The 26,624-nt window shown below is 40.6% G+C and overlaps 1 protein-coding gene across 3 annotated transcripts; it reads left to right on the top strand.

The window, feature by feature from the left end:
• Window positions 1–6,973: 6,973 nt before the first annotated feature.
• On the top strand, window positions 6,974–19,882 carry snphb (syntaphilin b). Of its 3 annotated transcripts, XM_085345116.1 has the most exons (7): window positions 6,974–7,023; window positions 11,705–11,857; window positions 16,028–16,207; window positions 16,702–16,809; window positions 17,601–17,750; window positions 17,890–19,162; window positions 19,205–19,882. In XM_085345116.1, the coding sequence occupies exons 1-7, from the start codon at window positions 6,974–6,976 to the stop codon at window positions 19,880–19,882; spliced, it is 2,592 nt and encodes an 863-aa protein (XP_085201242.1). The 3 variants fall into 3 exon arrangements, with proteins under 3 accessions (XP_085201242.1, XP_085201241.1, XP_085201243.1); XM_085345115.1 differs by having other exon boundaries at window positions 17,890–19,882; XM_085345117.1 differs by lacking the exon at window positions 11,705–11,857 and having other exon boundaries at window positions 17,890–19,882.
• Window positions 19,883–26,624: the final 6,742 nt, after the last annotated feature.

The following is a 26,624-nucleotide window of genomic DNA, read 5'->3' as shown; positions in this document are numbered from 1 at the left end:
CTAGAATCGATTCAATTCCGATTCACAAGGTCCCGAATCGATTCGATCCACGATTCGATTTAATTCGATTCGATTTGAATCTGGGAAATTTTGACAGTCAGAAATATTATAATTCAGATCAGTACATTTACATATTTTTGTATCTATAAAAAGGAAGCTGACACACGCAAGACTTTATCAAAGGTGTAAGCATCACAGCAGATGCCTTTGTGTCAAAGTAGCTGAGGATAAAACAGAAAAACATGAAGGTGATTTTCCTGGCCTGGGATTTTATAAAAATATTCTGCAGTACATCAAACACGGAAGAAAACCGTTAATCAACATATGAACATTACCTCTGAAGTTACAGCGGTTTTATTAGAGACACGGCTAACCGTTTTGCATTTTGCATAATTTTAAAAAGTTTAAATTTGTTCAGAAGCCTATTGAACGGCAGAAATGAGGTTTTCTTTTCAGAAGTATATAAAACGGAAAAAAAAAACGTCGGCCGACAGCGCTGTGGTAGACTTGTGCGTAATAAGCAAGCGAATAATGAAGAAAACAGATTTTTAGACGGGAAACTGTTCTTGAAGTACAGAGAGAGAGAGAGAGAGAGAGAGAGAGAGAGAGCTGCGCAACGTGGTGGAAGCAAAACAGTAAAAGTCAGAGTGAATTCATGACGATGTTTATGTGAAGCGTTTGGATCTTCTTTTGCTGCTGGTTCGGTCAATATTGTTTGGAGAGACATCAAACTAACAGCTTTAGAATCGGCGCATAAAGGGCGTGAACACAAAGCGCCGACAGATCAGAATCAGCGAGCTGTCGGCTTTCAGCCCCGACCGTGAGAAAGGCGACATCTAACTGATTCTGATCCGCCGGTTGCGTTGTGTGTCTAAGTCTTTGTGTAGAATCCCTGTACCTGCTCTCATTTACTGTCTTAACTGTTTGGTGGTTGTTGAAATTTTGTGATCTTTCACCAGAGATTCTGGCATTTCGGGCAAAATAAATTTATATTAAAAAAATCAATTCAGGATTTTAATGAATCGATTTTACGTTATCCAAGCCAGAATCGATTTTAATCGATGAATCGATTATAAAAACCCACCCCTAACTTTCACGTACTGACACTGCAGAACATTTGTTGCAGATGCTCTGAGATTCATCAAGGGCACATCATGGTTGGACAACAAGGACACGCTGTCTTTCATGAGAGACAATGCACTGTGTGTTCTGCTCCAGACACATGGGGGTATGAATAATCCGGAGTTTGTGAATGTGTGTGTATGTAATCATGCCATTCCATAGTCCTGTGTGTCCAGAATCATCCTTCTTTCAAACCTCCTTCCTTTCCTTAGTTACTATTCTTCTCGCAACACGTGCTGTCTTCTCCTTTCATCCCATTGGCTCCTCTTTCCTCCTCTCATCCTCACGTTCTCTTGTCTCTTACCTCCTCTCTTTCCAGTTTTGTGTTTCCATGTCGTCAGCACAGAAGCTGCTTGCCTGTTCAGCACACTCAGGCTGGGTATGGTGTTGCATAACAGGCCTAACTTAATAAATCATCTGCATCATGTGGTCTGGTGTGGTTTGATCTGTGGTGACAGCAACCAAAGCAGGATGACATGCTGACTTGAAGTTAGATATAAGATAGTTAAGGCAGCTAAGATTGGTAGATATGAATTATAAGCTAAGTAAACTTTTGCTCTAAAAAGTCAAAAACAGTGAAGTTAAGAGAAAAGGTTTTAAATTGTCAAGGATCTTAGCCAAATGGTATAATTTAATGTACGGTAGATTAAACACACTTCCATGCTGGTTTCACTTTTCAGATCTACAAGTCACATTCATTATCTAGAGGAGCTTCAGAGTCCAAACACAAAGAAGGTGTCTTACCAGCTAAATTCATCGTTTATATACAAATCTAATAATTACAAATACAAAACTAATAATTAATATAAAAGGTCCAGAAAAAACGGTATCTACTAGCAGAATAAGTTCTCTTGCTTATTTAAACTCAGCTAGTTGAATAAATATCTCTGTAAGCTGAAGCATTAACATTTCTCCTCACTGCGTCGAAGGAAACCAGAAAAACAATGCCATAGCATTTTTCTTCCAACACCAAACTGTACAGTTGGCACTCCGGCAGGTAATGTTCTCCTGACATTTGCCAAACCAGACTTGTCCATCATAGTGCCAAATAACGAAATATGATTCATCACACCACAGACCACATTTCCACTGCTCCAGAGTCTAGTGGTGGTGTGCTTCACTCCGCTCCATCTGACACGGCATTGTGCTTGGCAATGTATGTTTACATGTTGCAGCTCAGCCATAAAAACCCATGCCATGAAGCTCCTGGAACATAGTTTTTGTGCTGATGTTGCTGCTGGAGGAGATTTAAACTACATACTATAAAATTTGCATCTGTAATGTAAGATGGGCTGACACTTTGTGTCTATGTTGCCATGGTTCATAAATGCTTCCACTTTGCAATAATACTACCTACAGGTGGGATATCTAGGAGGAAGGAAATGTTGCAATTGTGGCATCTAATTACAGTATCACACTTGAATTCAGTGAGCTCATTAGAACAACCGATTTTTCACAAATCTTTAAAAGGACATACTGTGTGGCTAGGTGTTTGATTTTATACACCAGAATATATTATACGCTTGAATTTAAAGATAACTGTGATCCAGTACTTTTGTCCCTATAGTTGATTTCCAGGTCACGTCACACCATCAGGACCCATCCATCCATTCTCTTCCACTTATCCTTTTCAGGGTCACATGGGGGTGCTGGAGCCTATCTCAGAAGTCTTAGGGTGAGAGGCAGGGTGAACAGGTACCTTGAACAGGTCGCCAGTCTGTCACTGGGCTAACACACAGATACAGACAACGATTCACACTCACATGCCCTATGGGCAATTTAGAGTTTCCATTTAACCTATCCCTGCTAACTACAAGTCTTTGGACTGTGGGAGGAAGCCGGAGTACTACAGTAGATTCTCTGTGGATACATTTTTCTGTGATGTGCTCCTAAGGTTGCTTTGTGTTTATACCAGGGGTCAGCAACCTTTAACACCCAAAGAGCCTTTAGGACGCGATTTCCACGCAAAAGAAAACACTGGGAGCCGCAAATACTTTTTGACATCTAAAATTAAGATAACACTGTATATATTGTTTTTTACCTTTATGCTTTGTGTGAACAACTAAGGTGTGTTGCTTATGAAATCCATGAAGTGCTACAGAGAAAATTACATTTTATTTATGTAATTAACATATTTTGAACTCTTAAAGAAATATAACAAAAGGAAAGACACCCAGCTGAACTAAAATGATCCATGTAGCAAACAAAAACTGTTGTGAGCCGCCACCCTTATATCACCTTTGGGCTTTTGGAGCCTTGACCTGACTTTTAAAAAAATAATTGGGATAAAAAGCACTATGCTGCTAAAAAATGAAAAATAAATATTTGCAAAATTCTGCCTAAATATGTATTTTACCTGGTTAATGTGTGTGGCGGGGTGTGGCCTGCTGCGCCGCTGCAGGGGAGGCGGACGCACCTGAGTGGCACCCGCAATCACGCCTCGCCGCCTTAACGTCCGTGCTATCTGTGCTGTTGTGTTGGTATGTGTCGGGCTGTGAGCTGAAAAGCTACAGCCGGCTGTATGCGTACAGCGACCGTGTGTGAAAAGTGGTCAATAAAGAGATGCTGAAAAGCGTGTTCATGGAAACATCGTCAGGTCTGCTGTGATATGTTTACAATGGCACTTCTGCTCCTGAACCTCTGCGCACAGCGTCTGCAAATCGGGGCTGTACGAAGTCACTTCATCTTTACGCAGGACTGTAAGCTGTCACCTGTGAGGTGTGAGCGGTGTTTGTTTTTAACATACAGTGGGGCAAAAAAGTATTTAGTCAGCCACCGATTGTGCAAGTTCCCCCACCTAAAATGATGACAGAGGTCAGTAATTTGCACCAGAGGAACACTTCAACTGTGAGAGACAGAATGTGAAAAAAAAATCCATGAATCCACATGGTAGGATTTGTAAAGAATTTATTAGTAAATCAGGGTGGAAAATAAGTATTTGGTCAATAACAAAAATACAACTCAATACTTTGTAACATAACCTTTGTTGGCAATAACGTTTACTATAGGTCTTTACCAGGTTTGCACACACAGTAGCTGGTATTTTGGCCCATTCCTCCATGCAGATCTTCTCGAGAGCAGTGATGTTTTGGGGCTGTGCAACACGAACTTTCAACTCCCGCCACAGATTTTCTATGGGGTTGAGGTCTGGAGACTGGCTAGGCCACTCCAGGACTTTCAAATGCTTCTTACGGAGCCACTCCTTTGTTGCCCGGGTGGTGTGTTTTGGATCATTGTCATGTTGGAAGACCCAGCCTCGTTTCATCTTCAAAGTTCTCACTGATGGAAGGAGGTTTTGGCTCAAAATCTCACGATACATGGTCCCATTCATTCTGTCCTTAACACGGATCAGTCGTCCTGTCCCCTTGGCAGAAAAACAGCCCCATAGCATGATGTTTCCACCCCCATGCTTCACAGTAGGTATGGTGTTCTTGGGATGCAACTCAGTATTCTTCTTCCTCCAAACACGACGAGTTGAGTTTATACCAAAAAGTTCTACTTTGGTTTCATCTGACCACATGACATTCTCCCAATCCTCTGCTGTATCATCCATGTGCTCTCTGGCAAACTTCAGACGGGCCTGGACATGCACTGGCTTCAGCAGCGGAACACGTCTGGCACTGCGGGATTTGATTCCCTGCCGTTGTAGTGTGTTACTGATGGTGACCTTTGTTACTTTGGTCCCAGCTCTCTGCAGGTCATTCACCAGGTTCCCCCGTGTGGTTCTGGGATCTTTGCTCACCGTTCTCATGATCATTTTGACCCCACGGGATGAGATCTTGCGTGGAGCCCCAGATCGAGGGAGATTATCAGTGGTCTTGTATGTCTTCCATTTTCTGATGATTGCTCCCACAGTTGATTTTTTCACACCAAGCTGCTTGCCTATTGTAGATTCACTCTTCCCAGTCTGGTGCAGGTCTACAATACTTTTCCTGGTGTCCTTCGAAAGCTCTTTGGTCTTGGCCATGGCGGAGTTTGGAGTCTGACTGTTTGAGGCTGTGGACAGGTGTCTTTTATACAGATGATGAGTTCAAACAGGTACCATTCATACAGGTAACGAGTGGGGGACAGAAAACCTTCTTACAGAAGACGTTACAGGTCTGTGAGAGCCAGAGATTTTCCTTGTTTGAGGTGACCAAATACTTATTTTCCACCCTAATTTACGAATAAATTCTTTACAAATCCTACCATGTGAATTCATGGATTTTATTTTCACATTCTGTCTCTCACAGTTGAAGTGTACCTCTGGTGCAAATTACTGACCTCTGTCATCATTTTAAGTGGGGGAACTTGCACAATCGGTGGCTGACTAAATACTTTTTTGCCCCACTGTAGTTCACGGTGGAGAACAGCTGCTGACATAATGTGGATCCGAAGATCCATAATTGGCCTACCTGGGGTTGAAAGTCTCGATAAATGCACGCCGTTTCAGCGGGTATACCGGCTTCCGCGGGTATGACGCCTATTTTGAGCAATCAAAAAATAATAGAATATAATTTTATATTTCAATATCACAACACTCTTCCAATTTAGAACTACAAGTTAAAAAGAACATAAATAAACATAAATAAAATACGCTTCAGCTAAATACTTTAAAAAAACAAATTTATTTTCCCAAACCAAGCGGAGCTGCACTATAAGGACTAAAGAGCCGCATGCGGCTCCGGAGCCGCATGTTGCCGACCTCTGGTTTATACAAAAACACTATCATAAGGATCGTGTGTGTGTTTTCATTAGGATAGAGATTTGTGCCACTGCGCGGGTCTGTGGTTTAGTTTGCTCACTGCTAACTATGCAACAATACATCTTAGACCAGCTTTAAAATCATGATAGAGAGCCGAGGAACAATGGAAGAGGATTTAAAGTTAGAGCTCAGATGTGGATGAGGTTCTACAGTAGGTAGATTATTAGTATCGACAGGATTTGACTGAAAAACTGTCTTTCATTCAGCTGTCTTTGTTCGCCGACTTTAGAAGCAGAAGAGAATATGAGCGAGACAGTCATGGTTGATAGGAAAACAACACAGCAGAGAAGTGTTAATGCAGGAAGCTGACTGACAGCAGGCGTCCTGCGTTTCCACACATACAGAAACCTGCCTCTCAAGGGCCCACCAAATTGTTTGTGGTGTATTATTGATGAGAATAATCCTCCTCTTTCCCCCCTCTAAGTTCTTCTTTCATCCGCTTTTCTCTCTTTTAGCCTGTCTTTCTCTCTCACAATACAACTCAGCAGGATGTTATTTGTAAATATTTTTGGACGTACTTACACTACAGCTGTGGCAGAAACCTGCAACATGTATATATGTGTACATTTACAGATTTATTCCTGCTAAAAGGGAGTTTTTTCTTCCCAGTGTTGCCAGATGCTTCCTCATATATAGGGGGCTGTAATATAAAGCACCTTGAGGTGATTGTTGTTGTGATTTGGTGCTATGTAAATAAAACTGAACCAAATCTGTCCAGATGCAGATGCAACTCTCACTTCTCTTTGCTCACCTCTGCCACTGTTATTTGACCTGGAAACAGACAAAGAAGTGGTGATTGGCTAGTTGTACCACATGATTGAAATGTGATTTGTTGCTGAACGCTGATGTCCACTCTGTGCAAGCTAAGTGTCAGCTTGTGTCAGTAGCACAAGGGAGCCTGATGAAGGCATCTATAGCGGTGCACATGGGCAGTCAGCAGAAATCACGCTTTATTTGAGTGTGTAACAGTCCTCTCTTTCTTTGTGTGACTCTGTGTTCACTCACTGCTTATGTCTGTTTTCTGTCAGGCTGCAGGCTCTCAGTATAGAGCTGAAAAACTCAGAGAAAAGGTTAGAGCACAAGAAACCCGAGACGTTGCCTGGCTCCATGTCTGCCCCTGCCCCGCCCAATCAGAGGTCTACATCGGTCTCTCGCCGGTAAGTAGAGTGAATACCTGTTTTGTGCTCACCTGTGATAATTATGGGCTTTCTGTGCACTGCAAGGTAACCATGGTTGAAAAGTCTGCAGGGAATAAGTATGTCATATTGTACTGTAGTGTCTCAGAGCCCTGAGAAATAAGTAGAGAAAAATTCATTTCAGTGATTCATGGTTTCTTAAATACTTTTTGTCTGTAAAATAAAAAAATAAGAAGCAAAAAATGAGATTCATCTGCTAAAAACCAGTAACTTCTTTTTATTGTGCTCAATTCGACCACAAGAGTCTAAAGTGTCCTGCCTCACGATCTAAACAGAGTAAAAAGTATAAATACTAAACCATCCCTGAGTATTGTGTGGCTTGCAGGCAACATCCAGGCCCAGCCTGGTGAGGTGTGAGGTGTGCGTGAAGGTCAAACATAAAGAAGTACACATTTTGCAGTTTATCTCATTTCAGACACCAAACACTCTTCAATAAACATCTCCTGTCTTTTGCAATTTTGTGAGAAATCATAATTCAGCTTTTTTGCTTTTACTTTAAAGGCAGCTGTTTTTTTTCACTACTTTAAAAACCTGTGTGTATGCAATTGAATCCAGCATCACTGTAAATGTTAGTGATAATAGTGTTGGTGCTTTTATTATGCATGTTTCACCTCTTCATTGCCTAACTGTAACATCTACTCTTACCAGTAGCGGATAATAAAGAGATAAAATTAATATTGTGCTGAAATGAGTTCAGCTTATTGGTGCAGTCCTTGCTCTCCAGTTTTTTCATATAAAGCAAAGCTGTATTTCCTTTGCAGGAGCTTTCAGAATTATCCAGAAAAGAAGCTTTTTGTTGGCCTCTGAGACTCCACACACTCCCTATCAAATTGTGACGGGAGACTTGGGCTTTATATCAATATATACTGATTCCCCTTAAACACAGAACCTGCGCTTACATTGTCGGCTCATTTTTATCCCACTAATTTGATTCTCCTGGTAGATTGCCCTGGTCATTACTGAAATGAACTGGCTTTGTCACCCACAGAACTTTCCACTCCCATCAGTGCATTTTTACAAGTGTGGCATTATGCTCAATTGCTCCGCAGTAAATGTTTTTGTGTAAATAAATAAATAAATAAATTTGGAGTACAAACAAGTGTCAAAGACTGGAAAAACTTTTTTTCTTCTGTTTCACTGATGAAAAACAGATTACGGGACAGATTATCCTGTCAAAACCCCATTTTGAATTGTTAAATCGTCTTAAGTCAAAAAAGAAAGCTGGATTAACTGTATAAAGTGAATCACATGACCTCACTTGCTTTTCGTGGATGTCATTGATATCTTTGCTGGTTGGTTAAAAAAGTTTCCAAAGAGTTTTAACTTAGGACCATCTTTGGGATCTACAAGTTGCGCATTGTTAGTTTAAAACTTTAAGTTTTTCTGTTATCAGAGACCAAAGTCTCGGTCTCTGATAATATGTAGGAACCATCGTGAAATGGAAGGAGAAATAGAAACATGTTCTGTAGAACGATGGATTGGCGAACATATGGTTCCCCAAAAACATGCAGCTTTCCAGCAATGATAATAATATATACACATATAATAATAATAATAATAATAATAATAATAATAATAATAATATACACAGCTAGGACTACATCACAATACATACATCTCAAAATATCACCTTTTTATAATGTTCCTTTCTAATCTTGCTGTAGTATCCAAAATAAGGTCATGCTAAACAAAAAAACAACAAAAGCACATTTAAATCAACAGTTATTATCTCTACTACTCCCAGACAGAAACATTGCCGTATTCTGGCTCAGTTCTGAAGACAAACCATATGGTGCGATGACCTATGGGCATCTCAATCCTGGCTGCCTAATGTCAGCCATATGTGGCCTGCATTTGTATAGCGCTTTACTCAGTCCTTAAGAACCCCAAAGCACTTCACACTACATTCAGTCATTCACCCACACATTCACACACTGGTGATGGCAAGCTACATTGTAGCTACATTGTAGCTACAGCTGCCCTGGGGGCGCACTGACAGAGGCGAGGCTGCCGGACACTGGCGCCACCGGGCCCTCTGACCACCACCAGTAGGCAAACACGGGGTTAGTATCTTGCCCAAGGATATTTTGGCATGCAGCCAGGAGGCAGCCTGGGATCGAACCACCGACCTTCTGATTAGTGGCTGACCTGCTCTGCCACCTGAGCTACAGCCACCCCATATGTGGGCAACAGATTAGCTAAATGTCAGCCACAAGTTAACCAAATAAACCATAAGTGGCCTTGAGCTGGATTTCTGCATAATCCATCATATAAAATTGAATCAAATGAAAGAGTCTCTTTTATTAGGTTTAATCTTTTAACTTTATGCACATTGCATCAAGCAAAAATTAAATCATATGCAACCGTCGTTGACTTGAAGAAATTTGTTTAACATTTAAGCCTATTTTCTGCATATTCCAGCATATAAAATAAAATTATTTTTTTGCGTTTACACTCACTCTTTCAAATAGATGCAAGTAAAACACAGCAAAAATAAATAAAATAAATGAATAAATAAACAAGATTCAGCGGCACTAACTCCTGTCGCTCTTAAGTCTGTTTTCACCTGTTTTGCAGGAGTGGGGCTGGTGGAGGTTTGCCCGGTGTCAGTGGGGGGGGACAACAGTGTGTGTGTGTGTGTGTGTGTGTGTGTGTGTGTGTGTGTGTGTGTGTGTGTGTTTATCTTTAACAAATATTCATAGTCAATGTGGTGCCACTTTTTAATAAGTGAGAGAAAATAGGGTGTTTTAAAATTAATTGACAGTTGTTTTAAACAGTAATAAGTAATTTAACTCCATTAATGAGTCTTTTATAAATTCTAAAAATTTTCAGCAGCGATTTAATGACATGGTGGGGTGTGCGCCTTTAAGACTGCAGTGGGAACTGCGAGACTTGAGCTTTTTCCGACACGGTTAGCTGTCAGTATTTATGAAGGATTAAAAAAATATAAATGAAAAGTTAAGGCAACATTTACTGTTACTGCTACGATTTGTAGCAGCAATAATTAAACATTTACAAAATTACACCACCAAATGGCAAGCTGGCATTGCAGTTAGCACTGAAACTCAGTTATCAGTACTTTCAGTAAAGAATGTGTAAAAATCTTCTGAATAAACAGTTAAGGAAACTGCTGATTGCAAACCAGGAAAAACTGGCATGTGTTACTTTGTATTGTAGCTTTATAATAAGTCAAATTGTAAAAGACCAACATATCATATAAATATATCTGTCTTTATTTAAAAAGTGGCACCATGCTCAGTTTGTTTCTGTACTTCCTGTAAATAACTCGTCTAAGACTTGTTGATGAATAAATGGACCTAAAATTGAGAACTAGAGTGCTATGAAAAGTATTTGCTGCCTTCTTTTTCTTTTTCTTTTTTTCTTTTTTTTTTTTATTTACTACATTTACATGTTGAGATCATCACACATTCCACATTCATTGTGCCCTTTCCAAATGAGGTAGCACTCTGGAATCCCGTCTCACAGTGTTCTTACAATGACAATAAATCTTACAAATTTTAATATTAGACAAAGATAAATACAAAATGCAGTTTTTAGATGATGATTTCATTTATTAAAGGAAATAAGTTATTCAAAACTCCTTGGCCCTACACGGAAAAAGTAATTGTTCTCCCTAATTAAATAATGTATTGAATAGAATAGAATAGAATAGCTCTTTATTATTTACAAAATTGTTGTGATCAACCACATTGTTCACTTTCACTAGTCCATCCCTCAGCTTGTGTCCTGAACCTTATGCAGCACTAATCCAAAACAGTAAGTCCAACTATAATTTTGGAGTGTTCAAAGTAAGTCTGGATCTAAGTCCAGTTAAGATGTTTTGGCAAATATCTTAACCTCTTTTTTGAATTAAGTGGGCCAAAATTCCTCCACGGCAATGTGAATGACTCAGTGCCAGTTATTGCAAACGCTTGATTGTAGTTCTTACTGCCAAGGGTGGCGTAACCCGTCATTATTGTTCCACCAAGGCCAGTTAGGTTTAGATAACTTTTTTCTTTTTATATAAACTCAGTCTGTTTGTCTAATTTTAACATTTGTTTGAAGGCTGTGAGTGTGCCAAGAAGAAATTGGGAAGGGGGCAAATACTGTTTTCATAGCAGTGTATGTTCTAAATGCTGTAAATAGCAACCGACTTGAACAGAGTTTATTGAGTATATTGATGTTCTCTCCTCTAGCCACTGGACTAACCTGGCCTGTTTACTGGACACAGGATAAAGGATAAGATGTATTTCTTGTCTGTAGGGACCACTGTTGACTTTCGCACAACCATTAACTTGTTTCGGAATGTGAATGCTGCAGTAATGTGTTGTTATATACTTAATGCATGAGTGATGGACATTGCTTTTCTTCTGTGGTCCAGTTTGACACTACCAGTACTTTAATACCACAGAAAGCCAATGTGTCGTTTCTTTCAGCTGATGTGTTAAATAGTCTTTGCTGTCATCTAGCTGTTGCTTGCTATGGTGTATGTGTTGGGCACAGACTGATAAATGGTCTCTTAAACTGGAACCAAGCTGAATCTGTCTGGAGGGTTTAATGTTTTTACAGGAAAAGTTGTGTAACTGCAGACGGATCAACGTATAGTTGTGGTGTCCTCCTCTCTCTTATTTATTTTCCTCAGATTCAACCCTCTGAAGGTGCTGCAGCCCAAACGTCGCTTGCAGCAAATACTGGCGTCCTCGCCCGTGCCGGTACCCAAGCCGGCGTCTGGGTCGGGGACTGCTGTGCCAACCGCCACAGCACCAGTGGCCATTCCTGTGCCCGCGCCCCCTGCGTGAGACACACTTCAGTTACAGTCTGAGAGAGCATGCTCCATAGCTGTAGCTGTAGCTTTGGCATGCACTGTAGCCACTAAAACCAAAATTGGAAATTAAATGTTGGAAAAATAAACAACAGCACACAGGCAAGTTAAGGTTCTAACCTGTGAATGATGCAGTGAAACGTGGTCAGGTTAGGATTAATCTTTGCAGTCAGGTGTGTGGCTTCTCCTGTCAACATCACCTGTTGCAAAGCTGCACAGCTCACATTTTAGGGAATTTCAATGTCAACGATCAGGCAAGCGGTTGGCACAAAGTAGATTTTTTATTTGAGTCTCCTAATGCTGTGAATCTAGTTAATTTCTCTTTTATTTGGTAGTTTTCATGCTAAAAACATGTGTTTGTGAGTTTAATAAAATGTTGGAACAGAACAGATCCTGATCTACCGTAAACGGTGTCATAGGATCACAACTGCCAAAAGTAAAAGTCGATTTTTTTATTTGACTGTTGTTTGCACTGAAGACTTTATCTAAGACGCAGTACTGAAACTCAGAAGTTGGGATAAATATTCATCCCCAGCATAGATAAGAATAATTTAGCAGACACAGACATGTATGTGCAGGTAAACTGAAGAGTTTACCATCAGTAGCTAGCTTGTTTAGTTAGCTAACATTACCTCTGGATACTAGATGGGTACTTGCATGCAATCAATGCTAAAAGACTTATTCTTGTTATACAGCGTAGAGCTAGTTGATGACTTATAAGGTAGTCCTGTTATTCATTAAGATTTAGCTTTAAACTATGTAAAGCAACAAGAGACTTTCAAAGGGAGGTCTATGTATTGAATTTGCCAAAATCTGCTATATTTTCATTTACTTTAGATGATGTTTGCTACAAGAAAACCTGCACCATGCTACTGTTAACATAAAGGCTAAAGGTTTATGATTAGTTTAGTGCGGAATTAGCATAGTTCTTTATAGTGCATTAAAACCTCAAGCCAAGATTATCCTCCGTTGTGGACACAGACATGGACTGCTGGAGACCCGTAGGCCAAGTAGTCATTCCTCTTATACTACTTTGTCACCTGCTTGTTCTTCACCTGGGGAGCATGCCTATTTGGTGCATTGTAATGTAAAAATGTGGTCCCAAAAAAGCAGGCATGCCTGGAGTCTATTATACATAGGGCTATAGCCTAATGACTTCTGTTTGACTTCATGATATCTTTATAAACATTTTTTGATTGGAGTTGTGGCCTCGGTTGCTATTTTCAAGACTTATCCAAAACAACATGATGTACTTTTTTAAAATAGATAGATATAGATATAGATAGATATAAATAGAAATAGATTCAACAATAACATAAACGCCTTGTGTGACTACCATGGATATGATAAGTCCTGACTGAAGTGTACAAAAATCAGAATGGTAATGTGGAAAATGCTCAAACCAAATCAGAGGGTAGTGTCATTGTGGCTACTTTCAACACATGTATACAGTCTGTGGCCTGTAAGGAGCACAGAAAGTGGCAAGAACTGTGTGCGTGTTGTTGTGTCACATCACCTTCGAATACAGAGTCTGTGATACTATCATGCACTTAAACGCAAGAATTGGTGCTAATCTTTCAAGGATTAGGTTTAGTGGCTACATGCACGGTAGAAATGGCACGTTTAATGTGCATACTGTGATCACTGGTTGACCGCAGCCACTCACTCAACAGCACTGTGTGAAACACTCATGTGCAGCAGCATTGCCTGTAATGCGAATGTGCTTTTGGTTTATCGAGATATTGTTTACTAAATCAGTTTCAGCCTCTTGAGCAAAGTTGCTTTCGTAAAGGAATATCTCTTCACTCCTCTCCACCCACTCATGCTAACACCTGACAACTGGGAAATGCTTGCCTCAAGCAGACAACACCCACACCCCAGACATTAGTTCCATCCCAGCAGATGGCTGGGATGAACTGTCACGCCCTAAACACTGTTGTACTGTGTATTTTCCAGGCTCAGTGTTTCTGCTGCTTCTTTCTCCCCATTTCTGTGCTATCAAGTGTTGAGCTGTCAATATCTGGCTTCCTCCCTAATTATGTAACACAGGACACGGTGACTCAGTTCAGTAGCAAAATATACAGTAGAAAATGGAAACAACAGACGTGCGTTCAATAATAGTTTAAATATAATGTATCTGTCTATTACAAACTGTCTCCAGCGGTTTATTACATAATCCAGGTGATTAAGGTTTTTGTTCTTTTTACTTGACCTCATGCGTAAAATTACTTTTTGGAACCTTTGCTGAACCTTAGCTCCATGCTCAAATAAACCCTGAGTAAAATTATTATTAATCTTTTACAGGGCACTCAAAATTCAAAATTTCATTTATAGTGTTGCAAGAGTTTTTAGTTTGTTTCTTTGTTTGGTCATTTGTTTGTGCACACATGTGCATGCATGATTTCATACACCACTAGTTGGACTTGGTGTATTGCTTAATTTTTTTTTTAGAAGTAAATTTAAAAACTTTTCCATAGGTGCTTTGTGACAATAACAGGACAGTAATTAGCTTCTTCTCCTGTAACTTCCTCATTGTGTCGATGGACTTCAGCTCCATTGTCTTAGACGGCAGCAGACCATAGCAGTCCTTGTTCTGCTCTAGAGCCCTGGTGGAGTCAGCTTAGCAGCATTAGTTCCAAAAGTCTTTGAAGTTTTGATTAATGTGGCCCTCAAGCTCACAGCTGAACTCTGAGATGATTAAGACAGCCACTTACCAATATCTAATAATTCAGTCGTCAGCTGTTTATCTAGCAACTTCCTCAGTTAGTAAAATCCTGTGACAACAGTCAAACAGTTTTGACCTGCAATTGGCAACCGTGATCTTCTGGGAGTTCAACATAGCAGCAATTGAACTAGTTCTCCAGCAGCTGTGCATTTGGGTTTAAAGTGAACCTCCAGCTTGTTCCAGATCTGCAAGATTAGCATTGTAAGCTGCAGTCCATGATGGTGGAGCTGGAGAAAGAAAAGCTAACAGAAGAAGAAGCTGAGGACCCCCCGAACAGTGAGATCGTCACTTTGCCATCATGGAAACATGACATAGTTAACAACTGTACTTTCAAAATAGAGTGAAATGAACTCAAGAGCAATTAAAAAAATTCAGCCAAATTGCAAAAACATTGTGCTTCATTAGTTTTTCTGTGTTGGTGAAATAAGTAAGATATGTATTTCTGGGAAACACTGACTATCATCAAGTATGATATATATATTTATATATATACATATATATGACATGAACAGCAAAAAGTTTAAAGACAGAGACGAGTTATATACAAGACTATGTGCATGTTTAGTGTGGAGTTTTCGTGTCCTGTGTCCAATACCATCATGGCTGTTCTGATTGACCCTGCTTGTCCTCCCCTCCCAGTGTGGTGTCCAGTGATTGGGCAACAGTTATGTCCTTGTTAAAGAACAACAGTAACTCAGTTGGTGAACATTCATTATAGACTTTAAAACCACACAGACGCTGACAGAAGTTGCCAATCACAGATAACCCTTTTTTTTTTCCCCTATCTACCACTGATATAATTAAACTGTACTAACAAACTGTGTCATGTTTTGCTGGATAGTAAAAATGCCTAGAGGTGAAAATATATATACACCACCAATTCTACTCTTTGATATTATGTGGGTTTACTTGGTCTCTATAGTGGTTTTGCACAGGTGTCAGTTGTCTTAAAGTTAACTTTTTTTTAGCTAAGCTAGTTTGCACTTGTCATCAAAAGTGGGGCGAAATTTCTATAAGTTTGCTGAGATAGTTTTGTGAAAGTGTGTTGCGAGTTAAAATGGGGCGTTTATGAATTATTGTTGTTGCAGCTGCTTCCATGTTGCTCTTAGAAGACCTAAAACATTTTATCACTTGTAAATTGTGTTTCAGGATGCAGTGTTAGTTTACATTCCAGTAAAAGCCTCATAGCAGTAAACTGCTCCTATTAGCGGTGCAGTATAGGAAGCCAAACAGAGGAGCCTCAACATTGAAGCATGGCTTTTAGAAAGCAAGCTCTCCTGAGCCACTTCACTGTTTGAGTTCTTACATTTTAAAATTATGCTGAGATATGCTAAATGTCAACCAACCTTACCTCCCTTCAGTGTGCAGCAGGCACATTGCCACCCTCTGTGATTTAACACCCTCTTGTCTCTGGTCAGGTTTGACTACTGCAGGTTCATAGAGTTAGACTACGTGCCCATGGAGTCAAGCTGTATGGTGTCAATGCGCCCAACTAAAGGCTATGTATCGACCAAGTCACCGACCAAGGGATACACTTCCACCAAGTCTCCGGATCGCCACGGTCGTTCAACAAACTCTCCCTCTACCCCTCGCTCCCGGTCTGTCCCGACTCACTCTTTTTTCCTCCCGATCAGTCTTGATCCTTTAAAGCATGGGAATGGCAAGATGTTTTGCACTGCTGTAAATGTTTTGTGACGCCACATTCTAGAAGACATCCTGTCTAGTCTGACTCTCTTCTTCTTTTCTGTCCGATTGCTCTCTTTTAGTTCCCTTCTGGTGAAAACTTTCTTTTTTCATTGAGTAACGCTAATTTGATGTCCTTTTCAGTTTCAGCATTGTTGTGAGTGCCAAGAGGAGTGTGTGTATTTGTTTCTCAGGCCGACATGCTGAAATATTGTACTCTGTGTATCTGTGTAGACCTGTGTTGTATAAGCATGGTGGTGGACCTGGATTGAAGTGTTTTCCATTCATTTCTGTTTGCACTGTGGATCCGTTTGTCATGGTTTAGCTTAGCAGCTCACTTAGTGTCTGGACTGTGGTTCCATGGTGTTGCCAGGAACACATTAACATGTCTCCTCTTACTGTGTACCAGGCGCACTCCGGCTGCGGCCAGTAATAGAGATCCCTATGGAAACGCTTCTCTCAGCAGCAGCAGCAACTCAGGCTCATGTAAAGGCAGTGAATGCAGCCCAACCAAAGGGTAAGAGGTGTAGCACATTTCTACTAGCTCTTGTACCAGCGTAGTCCCAATGCTAGAGCTAAATATGTTTGCAATGCGGGCCACCGATTCTGATTCTTCCTACTAATGTTTCCCCAAATTCCAACACTAACATTGCAAAATAATGACTTCTCTAACTTGTCAAATTGTGGGCTTGTTCTCTAACAGCAGTGCACCACAAACTCTGCCGCACTACTGCATTGATGGACAAGAGGTATAACGTTAATGCCTTGGGATAGAAAATGGAACTCTTTGTGACTTTGTCAACTCAGTGAAAACAGAACTTAATATGATTTGCTGTCTTATTACCTTAATTAGCTATTTAATCAAAATTTATCAAATTTTGATTAAATAATTCAATCAAATTTAATCAGAATTTTAGTGATGATATGACACAAGAAAAAATTATTTACTCCAGTTCGCTTTCCAAAAGTATGAAAGAGCACATTTGCAGTCTCTTCTTTTTTCAGTTTATGCTCATTGGTTGAATATGTGAATGAAAATATGGTGAGTGCTGTTAAAAAGGAAAAAAGCCCACATTACTGATAAAACAGCAGCTCTGAGCCCCAACCTACTATTTTGAAGATAAGCAAAAAGTTATTTGTGATATCATCATCACCGATGACCTAGACCTCAGAAGGTTAAGAGTGTTTGAAACTCTTAATTCTTATAATAGTGATGTTAACTTTCCTTCCATCACTTCTTTCTTAACATCTCAAAAAATGGAAAACACCACTTATTCTTTTCATAAACTGAAGTCCTGTCTTTTTTAGACGCCATCAGAAGTACACGTCATGTACAGACAACCATGGCATTCGGCCTCCTCCACCAGAGCAGTACCTCACACCCCTTCAGCAGAAGGAGGTGTGTATCCGACACCTGCGGGCCAAGCTAAAAGAAACCATCAACACCCTGCAAGACAGGTGAGATACTGAGACAGGATGAGAGACTGGCAGGTCCTATAAAGTAAGGTTTTATGCTAGTTCTTCTTAGATCTTGTATATTGGTCTGTGCTTCTTATCGTCAAAGGTTCTAACCCTTTCTCTGTTGTCACCCTCTTAGGGACACGGAAATAGATGAGTTGAGAGGCCGGCTTTACAGAATGCAGGAGGACTGGGTTGAAGAAGAGTGCCACCGCGTAGAGGCTCAGCTGGCCCTGAAGGAGGCGCGTCAGGAAATCCAGCAGCTCAAACAGGCTGTGGATACTGTTCGTGCCAGGCTGAGCGATGCCGGAGGCCTCAGTGGAGATGTAGGGGTCCAGAAGTACTTTCAGGATATCAACGCTCAGAACCACAAGCTGGAGAACCTTTTGCTGAGTATGGAGTTGGCCCAGGCTGGATTAGCAAAGGAGGCGGAGGCCATGCCAGGCTGTCGGACCCGCGTTGGGGGTTCAGCACCAGCATCTGTTTCAGGAGAAAGTCCTGGCGGAGTACCCAAACTTACTGTAGGAGGAAGAGGGTCTTGCTCTTGTGATGGCTCCCCAGCCCGGTCTTTAACTCGGAGTTCCACCTACACAAAGCTGAGTGATCAGGCACTGGCGGACCGCAATGACAACGGGTCGGACTTTCCTTGTCTCTCAGGCGACGGCACCCAGGACAGCGGCTTTGTGTGCTGTGGGGAGAGTAACATCCCCAGCCGGGCTGACCTTCTGCTGGAGGCCGCATTCCTTTCTGAGGAAACAGCATCTTTACTTAATTCCTACACGCAAACCTTCTCCCACTCTCTTCCCCATTCTCATCCCCACTCTCTGCCAAACTCACTGTCTCACACCTACTCACATACCTTACCTCATTCTTTCCCTCACAATTTGTCCCACTCTGTGCCGCATACTATGCCACACTCTTCTACGTATGAGAAGCTGTGCACAGGGGAGGGGCTGGCACCCTTTCGTTGTGGTCTGGGTGGAGTGAGCTGCATGAGCCACCCCTGCCTCTCCCACCACCATCTGTACCTGCACCCTTTAAGGGAGACTGGCATTCAGACAGAAAGCTGCCCCATCCCTACAACAGCAGGGTATCCCTCCGATCTGGACACCATCGCAGAGCAACGTACTTTCCGGTCCCAGGCCTGTAGCCCCACTTCAACCTGGATGTCTGATGAAGGGGACGAGGAGTTGGACTCCATTACCACCACAACTTCAGTAACCACAGCAACAGTCATGAGTACAGCAACAGAGCCAATCCCCAAAACTCCAGTGGTCCCATCTTTACCACGGTCCGCCACTGTTGCGTGTTCCATGGAAAGTCCTGTGCATAAAGAGAAAGAGTATGGAGAGGAGGAGGAAAAGCAGGAGAAAGAGGAAAAAGAGAAGGAAGCTTTTGTGGCAGAAGAGCAGGTGGAGATAGTTATGATCAAACTGGCAGAAGAAAGGCAACAGACGCTGATTGGTTCAGTGGGAGAGAAGATAGGAGGGCAGGGTGCTGAAGAGAAGCCGGCTCAAGGAAAACTCTGTGATCTTGCTGCGATGCCAGCAACATGGCAGGGTGAGCTTAAGTTAAGAGGATGCTGTGGAGAAGGCAGGCAGGGTGGGACATCATTTGAAAACCTCGGAGTTGTGGACACGCAGCAAGAAAGCTGTCCTTTACAAGAATCAACCCAGGTAGAGACACCTCACCTGAGTCCGAGTCACCAGGGATCATCTCCAGCTATAGAACAGCCTCACACAATCCAGCCAAGAAGGTCTACTTCCCATGAGGAGATAGGTGGTGTTACAGTGGTGGAGGTGCACAATGAGGACAATGATAACGGTGAAATAAAAGAGCACGGTGCCACAGGGGACACTGCAGAAGAGAACGGAGAATCATCTAGCTCTGGGACGATTCAGAAAAGCTACTGGAGTCGTCACTTCCTAGTTGATCTGCTTGCGGTGGCCATTCCTGTGGTGCCGACGGTGGCGTGGCTCTGCCGCGGTCCAGTCCGGGAAGGACAGCCAATGTATCACATAGGATCACTGCTGAGAGGCTGTTGCACTGTGGCGTTGCACTCGCTGCGCAGGGGAGGCGGGCTGAGGCACTACCCCGCAGGCGGGGGAGACTTAGGAGGATCACAGATATAAGAGGAAAATCTGCTCAGCACCTCTGTGGCCCTTAACCACGACCTTTCCTGTATAGGTTTTCTCTTGGAAGATTCAAGTGCAAGAAGACAAGGACTTCCTGTCCTGCAGTTTCTGCCAAGAATAGGCAAGAGGGGTATAAGAAACAGGAAATGTGAAGCTCTTGGACTGACAAGCTCTGCCTTGTTTTGGTTCTGCTCCGCAATGTCTGTCACCCAATGTTCCTCAGCCTTGCTACCGAGATGTCTGCCAGCTCTACTGGCTTGTGGAAAAGTAAATGAGCTGATTGAAATGAATGATGCCTGAATCTTTTATGCTGATTGTTTCTTTTGATCTTAAATGCAGGGAAAACTGTAAAAGATTCATTGACTACTCAACCTATGAATTCTAACACATTTGACTGGTTGTGTGTGTATATGTGGCATATATGTATAAGAGCTTGTATACATGTGTAACCAAGTTACAAAAAGCTACAGCTTCACCAAGTCATTAAGCAATGGCTGAGGGGAAAATCCACTCTAAATCAGAATTTACATGTTTCTACGACTGCAGACGGTTTTCATTGATCTTCAAGACTGAAATCTCAGAGTGTGTCTGCCATCATGACGTAGACACAAAACTCAGGGATGTTCCGAGGGTAGAAACACACAAACCTATTAAATTTGCTTCAAATCATAAACACCCAGCTGTGGCCAGTTCAGTTGTGCTGCCAAGTTAAACTCTACTTACTTTTAATCGTATTAAGGTTTTAGTTCTCTCTCCTGGCCAAAGAAGCGTTTTGGTTGAGCTCAACCCCCCAAAGGAATGTTGTTCATCATTAAAATGACCTCTGCCAAAAATGTTTATTAATCAAATACAGTAGGTTAATCTGAGGTGTGTATACATCAACTGCATAGAAGCTGATTTCTAATTTTCTTTCATGCATTTAGCAGTTTGAGGCATCTAAAAACAAAAACCATGATGCCATCACACTTAGGATGAGACTGTTTTTAAGATAAGATAAGATAGATCTTTATTGTCACTGTTACAAGAACAATGAAAGACTGTTTGGCATCTCTCCATTAGCAGCATGTAGATTTTTTTAGATTAAAATTACTTTATAATAAAAGATAAGAGACAAATTTCCCACCTGTGGGACTAATAAAGGTTATCTTATCTTCTCTTATACACAGATACATGCATTGATTTAGGCCATAAAATTGCATATGTCGTCAATCATTCTCATCTACTTATAATATGCATAACCATCACTTGAAACAAAAAACAGGTTTTGTCCTTGTTGAATGAAGTCTTCATGTTGCGCCTTTTGTAGGCAGTTATTTAGTCTAACCTGCCAATTAACCTGATAAAGGCAAGTACCTTGTTTGATTTCTGCAATTTTTTTTCTAAAGACTGCTTAAAAATTTCCCTGTACTTGATGTTGACGTTAGAATGTGCACTTTAATTTCTCTTAACCTCTGCATCCCCAGGAGGCCAGCCAGAATCTCATTAATAATGAAGGAGATGTTAATTATTATAGAAAGTCCATGGGTGATTTACCTATTCTGCCATGTTCGTTGTGTTTCTACCCTGAGAGCATTACGATTAGTTCTCCTAAATAAATAAAGCTATTCAGATTTATTAAACTCAAACTAAGATCAATACCACACTTATAACTATACACTAAAAATGAAGCTCAGTTGAGAGCCAGCCTGAGTCTTTGCAAAGATAAACTCAAAAATTAAAAAGCAAAGCTCTCTAAATAAAATCTTAGATTTGTTTCTGTAATCCATATGAGAGCTTTTGTTTTTGTTGTTTTCATTTTATGTATCTATTTATTTATTGGGGCAGTCTACTTGTTTGGGAAGGTAATAATAATAACATGCACATTATATTTTAGGGTGGAATATTTTCCATACTCAGTCATATTGTCTCATATGGGCCTTATCTGCTTAAGCTTGTATTCAAAGCAAAGTTGCCAGAACCAACATTTGGTGAAAATAACAGACCTCAGTTTGTGTTACTTAAAGTCACCTGATTAAATCTAATTGAAATGCCATGTCACGATCAAACACTTTGTTTGTAGATCCTCACCGGCTCACTTTGGTATCTTAGTGTAGCTCTGAATGGAATGAGTTGTGCTCAGTCTGTGATCTGTGCTGTATATTTCTGCTAAACTTAATGCTCTTGTGGTGTAGTTTTAACTGTCATTCTGGTAGTATGTATTCCAAGTCAACTGTACAAGAGCTAGTCAGTCACTGCTAATAACTCCGCTTAACTTGTCTAACAGATCATTCTGAAAGGCATTTACAGACATCGTGTGCTACATCTTAGTCGACAGTTCAGATGTACATTAATAAGATGTCTGGGTTTTAAATGCACTTAGCATCAGGGTATTTTTTCATTTGTCTGAATGTGTGCATCACGAGAGGACTGTGATGAAAGATGAATGTGTAAATGAACAAATAAGCAAATCATGGCTGGATAACTGAATGGGCCTGCTGGGCACAGATCTAACTGCTAAGACTGCTAGAACAAAACAAAAAGCTTCCCAGAAGTTGGAATGGGATCTGAAAGCTCACTAAAGAGCAATATGGCTGCAAGAGGGTGGAAAACAATTGCCAGTAGATAACAGACAAAAATGCTATGTAAAGGACTAATTCTTACATAACACTTACATACTCTCTCCCAGAGTACTCAAGGCACTCCATACAACATGCCAGATTCACCCAAGCACTGTCTTCTATGTTTTTAAATGTTTTCTAACCACCATTCACACACTTTGATGCTGAGATGGGAGAGCAACTTGGGGTTATTATCTTGCCCAAGAATATTTGGCATGCAGACTAAGGGGAGCCAGGGATTAAACCACCAACCTTTACAATCAGTAGATGACCTGCTCTACCTCCTGACCTACAGCCACCTATCAGTCATATGTCAATAGACATATGACTGATAGGTGGCTGAGTTTAAAACAGAGTTTAAAACTATTCCAAAAAGAAACCAAGCAACTACAAAAATGACACAAAACAACTGCAAGAAACGTAAAACCAATGCAAGAGATGTCTAATGTCTACAAAAAGGTTCAAAATGAATTCAGAGAGACCTAAAGTGACTACAAAGTCATGTACAAGGAAATAAAACATAAAGAACCCTACAAAGAGACAGAAAATGACAATAAATACTAAGGTCTGCAAGACAGTTGGATAAAAAAACAGAAAGCAACTACAAAGAAAGAGAAAGTCGCTGCAGTGATATAAAATGACCTCAAAGATGTATAAAACAAACAATTGTAGAGGTGCCTAAACTGTACAGAGATTAAAATGACTTCAAAGAGATTTCCTAAATGACTTTGAAGCAACAAAAACATGCAGAGAAAACACAACTGTAGAGATGTCTAATACTTAAAAGAGATGCAAAATCACTTCCAAGAGATTTGAAGTGGCTACAAAAATATAAAACAATGACTTCAAAGAGAGCTTAAGTAAATACAAATAGATGTGAAATTATATCTAAATGACTACAAAAAGATGTAAAAGGGCTGCAGGAAGAAGAAAAACAACTGCACAGACATAAAACCACAAAATGACACAGAGACACAACCACAAAGATGCTTAAAACAACTGCATACAACTACAAAGACACGCCAAAGAACTTCAAATACATGTGGAACAACCACAAAGAGAACCACAGTGACCAATAAAAGAAAAATCAACCACAGAGGGAAATCAAAGCAGCGCAAAATCACCAAGATGTTATTGCAGGGGTCAGCAACCTTTAACACCCAAAGAGCCATTTGGACCTGGTTTCCACGGAAAAGAAAACACTGGGAGCCGCAAATACTTTTTGACATCTAAAATGAATATAACATTGTGTATATATAGTGTTTTACTCTTATGCTCTGTGTGAACAACTAAGGTGTGTTGCTTATGAAATCCATGAAGTGCTACAGAGAAAATTACATTTTATTTATGTAATTAACATATTTTGAACTCTTAAAGAAATATAACAAAAGGAAAGACACCCAGCTGAACTAAAATGATCCATGTAGCAAACAAAAACTGTTGTGAGCCGCCATCCTTATATCACCTTTGGGCTTTTGGAGCCTTGGCCTGACTTTTAAAAAAGTAATTGGAAAAAAAGCACTATGCTGCTAAAAACAGAAAAATAGATATTTGCAAAATTCTGCCTAAATATGTATTTTACCTGGTTAATGTGTGTTGCGGGGCGTGGTCTGCTGCGCCGCTGCAGGGGAGGCGGACCCACCTGAGCGGCACCCGCAATCACGCCTCGCTGCCTTAACGTCCGTGCTATCTGTGCTGTTGTGTTGGTATGTGTCGGGCTGTGAGCTGAAAAGCTACAGCCGGCTGTATGCGTACAGCGACCGTGTGTGAGAAAAGTGGTCAATAAAGAGATGCTGAAAAGCGTGTTCATGGAAGCATCGTCGGGTCTGCTGTGATATGTTTACAATGGGACTTCTGCTCCTGAACCTCTGCGCACAGCGTCTGCAAATCGGGGCTGTACGAAGTCACTTCATCTTTACGCAGGACTGTAAGCTGTCACCTGTGAGGTGTGAGCGGTGTTTGTTTTTAACATAGTTCACGGTGGAGAACAGCTGCTGACATAATGTGGATCCGAAGATCCATAATTGGGCTATGGCCTCGAGGGCCGGTGTCCCTGCAGGTTTTTAGATGTGTCCTTGAACCAACACAGCTGATTTTAAATGGCTAAATTAGCTCCTCACCATGTCCTGAAGTTCTCCAGAGGCCTGGTAACGAACTAATCATGTGATTCAGGTGTGTTGACCCAAGGTGAGATCTAAAAGCTGCAGGACACTGGCCCTCGGAGCCTGGAATTGCCCACCCCTGGTCTATGGGTTGAAAGTCTGGATAAATGCACGGCGTTTCGGCGGGTATACCGGCTTCCGCGAGTGTGACGCTTATTTTGAGCGATGAAAAAATAATAGAATATAATTTTAATTTTATATTTCAATATCACAATAACCTTCCAATTTAGAACTACAAGTTAAAAACAAACTAACATAAATAAAATACACTTCAGCTAAATACTTTATTTTCCCAAACCACGCGGAGCCGCACTATAAGGACTAAAGAGCCGCAGGTTGCCGACCCCAGTGTTAGTGGAATGTAAAGTTACAAGCAGGTGCAAAACTACTATAAAGTGACACAAAACAATCATACAAAGTATCTACAAAATGTTTTGGTCTTCAGTGTAAACTCCTGTGCCCAGGGGGCGTGTTTGATAAATCCCTCCATGGAATAACTCTAAATCTGTCCGTCCCGATTTAAATGTCGAATGAAAAATGTTCCAACACAACCAGCAAAAAAACAGCAACTCAAATTGTTCTGCGTTAAAAAAAAACACTTTTGTTCTTTTTTCTATTCTATTCTTTTCACCAGTTGGTTTATATGTTTTGCACTATTGTTCACTTTATGAATTTTAAGCAATTACTTGAAGTTGAGATTGTAATTTAGCACTGGCAAGTTTGAGGTTAGCCCGAGAATTTCATGCTCTTCATAAAAAGTCATAACTTTTTCAACATAAGTTGAAAGTGAAAAGATGAGTGGACATCTGTTTCTCTAATGACAGATTCTGATGTACTGGTCCTCTTACCTTCAACTCCACTTTTTATTCTGGTTACAGAACCAAGCATTGTGTTGATGAAATAGCAATTGAAGTTGAACTCGGACTGGCAATACTTTCATGTAATACTAACTCGGTTATGATTATTGAACAATTTATTGTCATTTAGAATATTTCTGGTAAATCTAATATATGATTTTAAATTCCAACAAATGTGTGTTTCTTTAGGAAAGAAAGAAAGAAAGAAAGACGCAATTTTCAACCCAAATTTTTTGAGCTGCACTGTGTGTGTGAGCTCACTGAGCATTTTCTGATTGTTCTGTTCTGCAGTGATAGTTTAAAGTACAGCTGAAGCAAAAATTAGGCGTAAATAAGATACTACAGACATGTAGGTATGGCTTGTTCCTGTGGATGCTGTAAAGCAGTATTCTCTCATGTAATAAGAACTGTTTATTTAAGCCCTTCACATTTACATACATCTATGTATTAACATACATAGATGCCATAACATTTCTAAAAAGCTCTCATTTCAAAAACATAATTTTTTTTCTCATACTGTGTGATCCGATTATGTAATTGTCAGATGTCAGTGACAATCATGATAATCTGAATTAATGCATTGCTATCCATGAAAAGATCGAATGAATGCCTTACGGACACAATCACGAGGTTTTCTCAGCATCGTTTGCATTGTTATGATTTGTGCAAGAGCTGTGCGCCCATCATCCAGCTGCATTGTGGGAAAGGTTTGGCTAAAAATAATGAAGAGGCTAAAACAATTCCCTGTTTTACCAAAAGCCATAAATCTGTGAGGGAACTGGTGTGACAATGTGGAAAGCTACCTCCTCCTCTCAATATTAATGTATTATGTACCAAAATGTCTACTATAATAATCATGTAAGTGATTACTGATGTAAACCTGCACTGTACTTTGATGTGACAGTCCCGCTGTTAATTGCAGCTGATTTTTGGAAACAGGATGACAGAAGGACCAAAGGGTACATCTACCAAGCAGCAAATGAAAGGTGGCTGGTTTGATTCCAGGCAAACACAAATGTGCTTTGCGTCAGAAAGGTCACCTGGTGTAAAATATCTGGTGCCATATCATCTGGTGACCCCTTGTAACAAAGGAGCACTCAAAAGTAGCTCTTTAGCAAACAGC

Source organism: Diplotaxodon limnothrissa, linkage group LG20 (assembly GCF_057381915.1).
Source record: "Diplotaxodon limnothrissa isolate DT_005_m linkage group LG20, D_limnothrissa_male_GT1.1, whole genome shotgun sequence".
In the NCBI taxonomy this organism is placed as follows: Eukaryota; Metazoa; Chordata; class Actinopteri; order Cichliformes; family Cichlidae; genus Diplotaxodon; species Diplotaxodon limnothrissa.
This window is presented reverse-complemented; position numbering and strand designations above follow the sequence as displayed.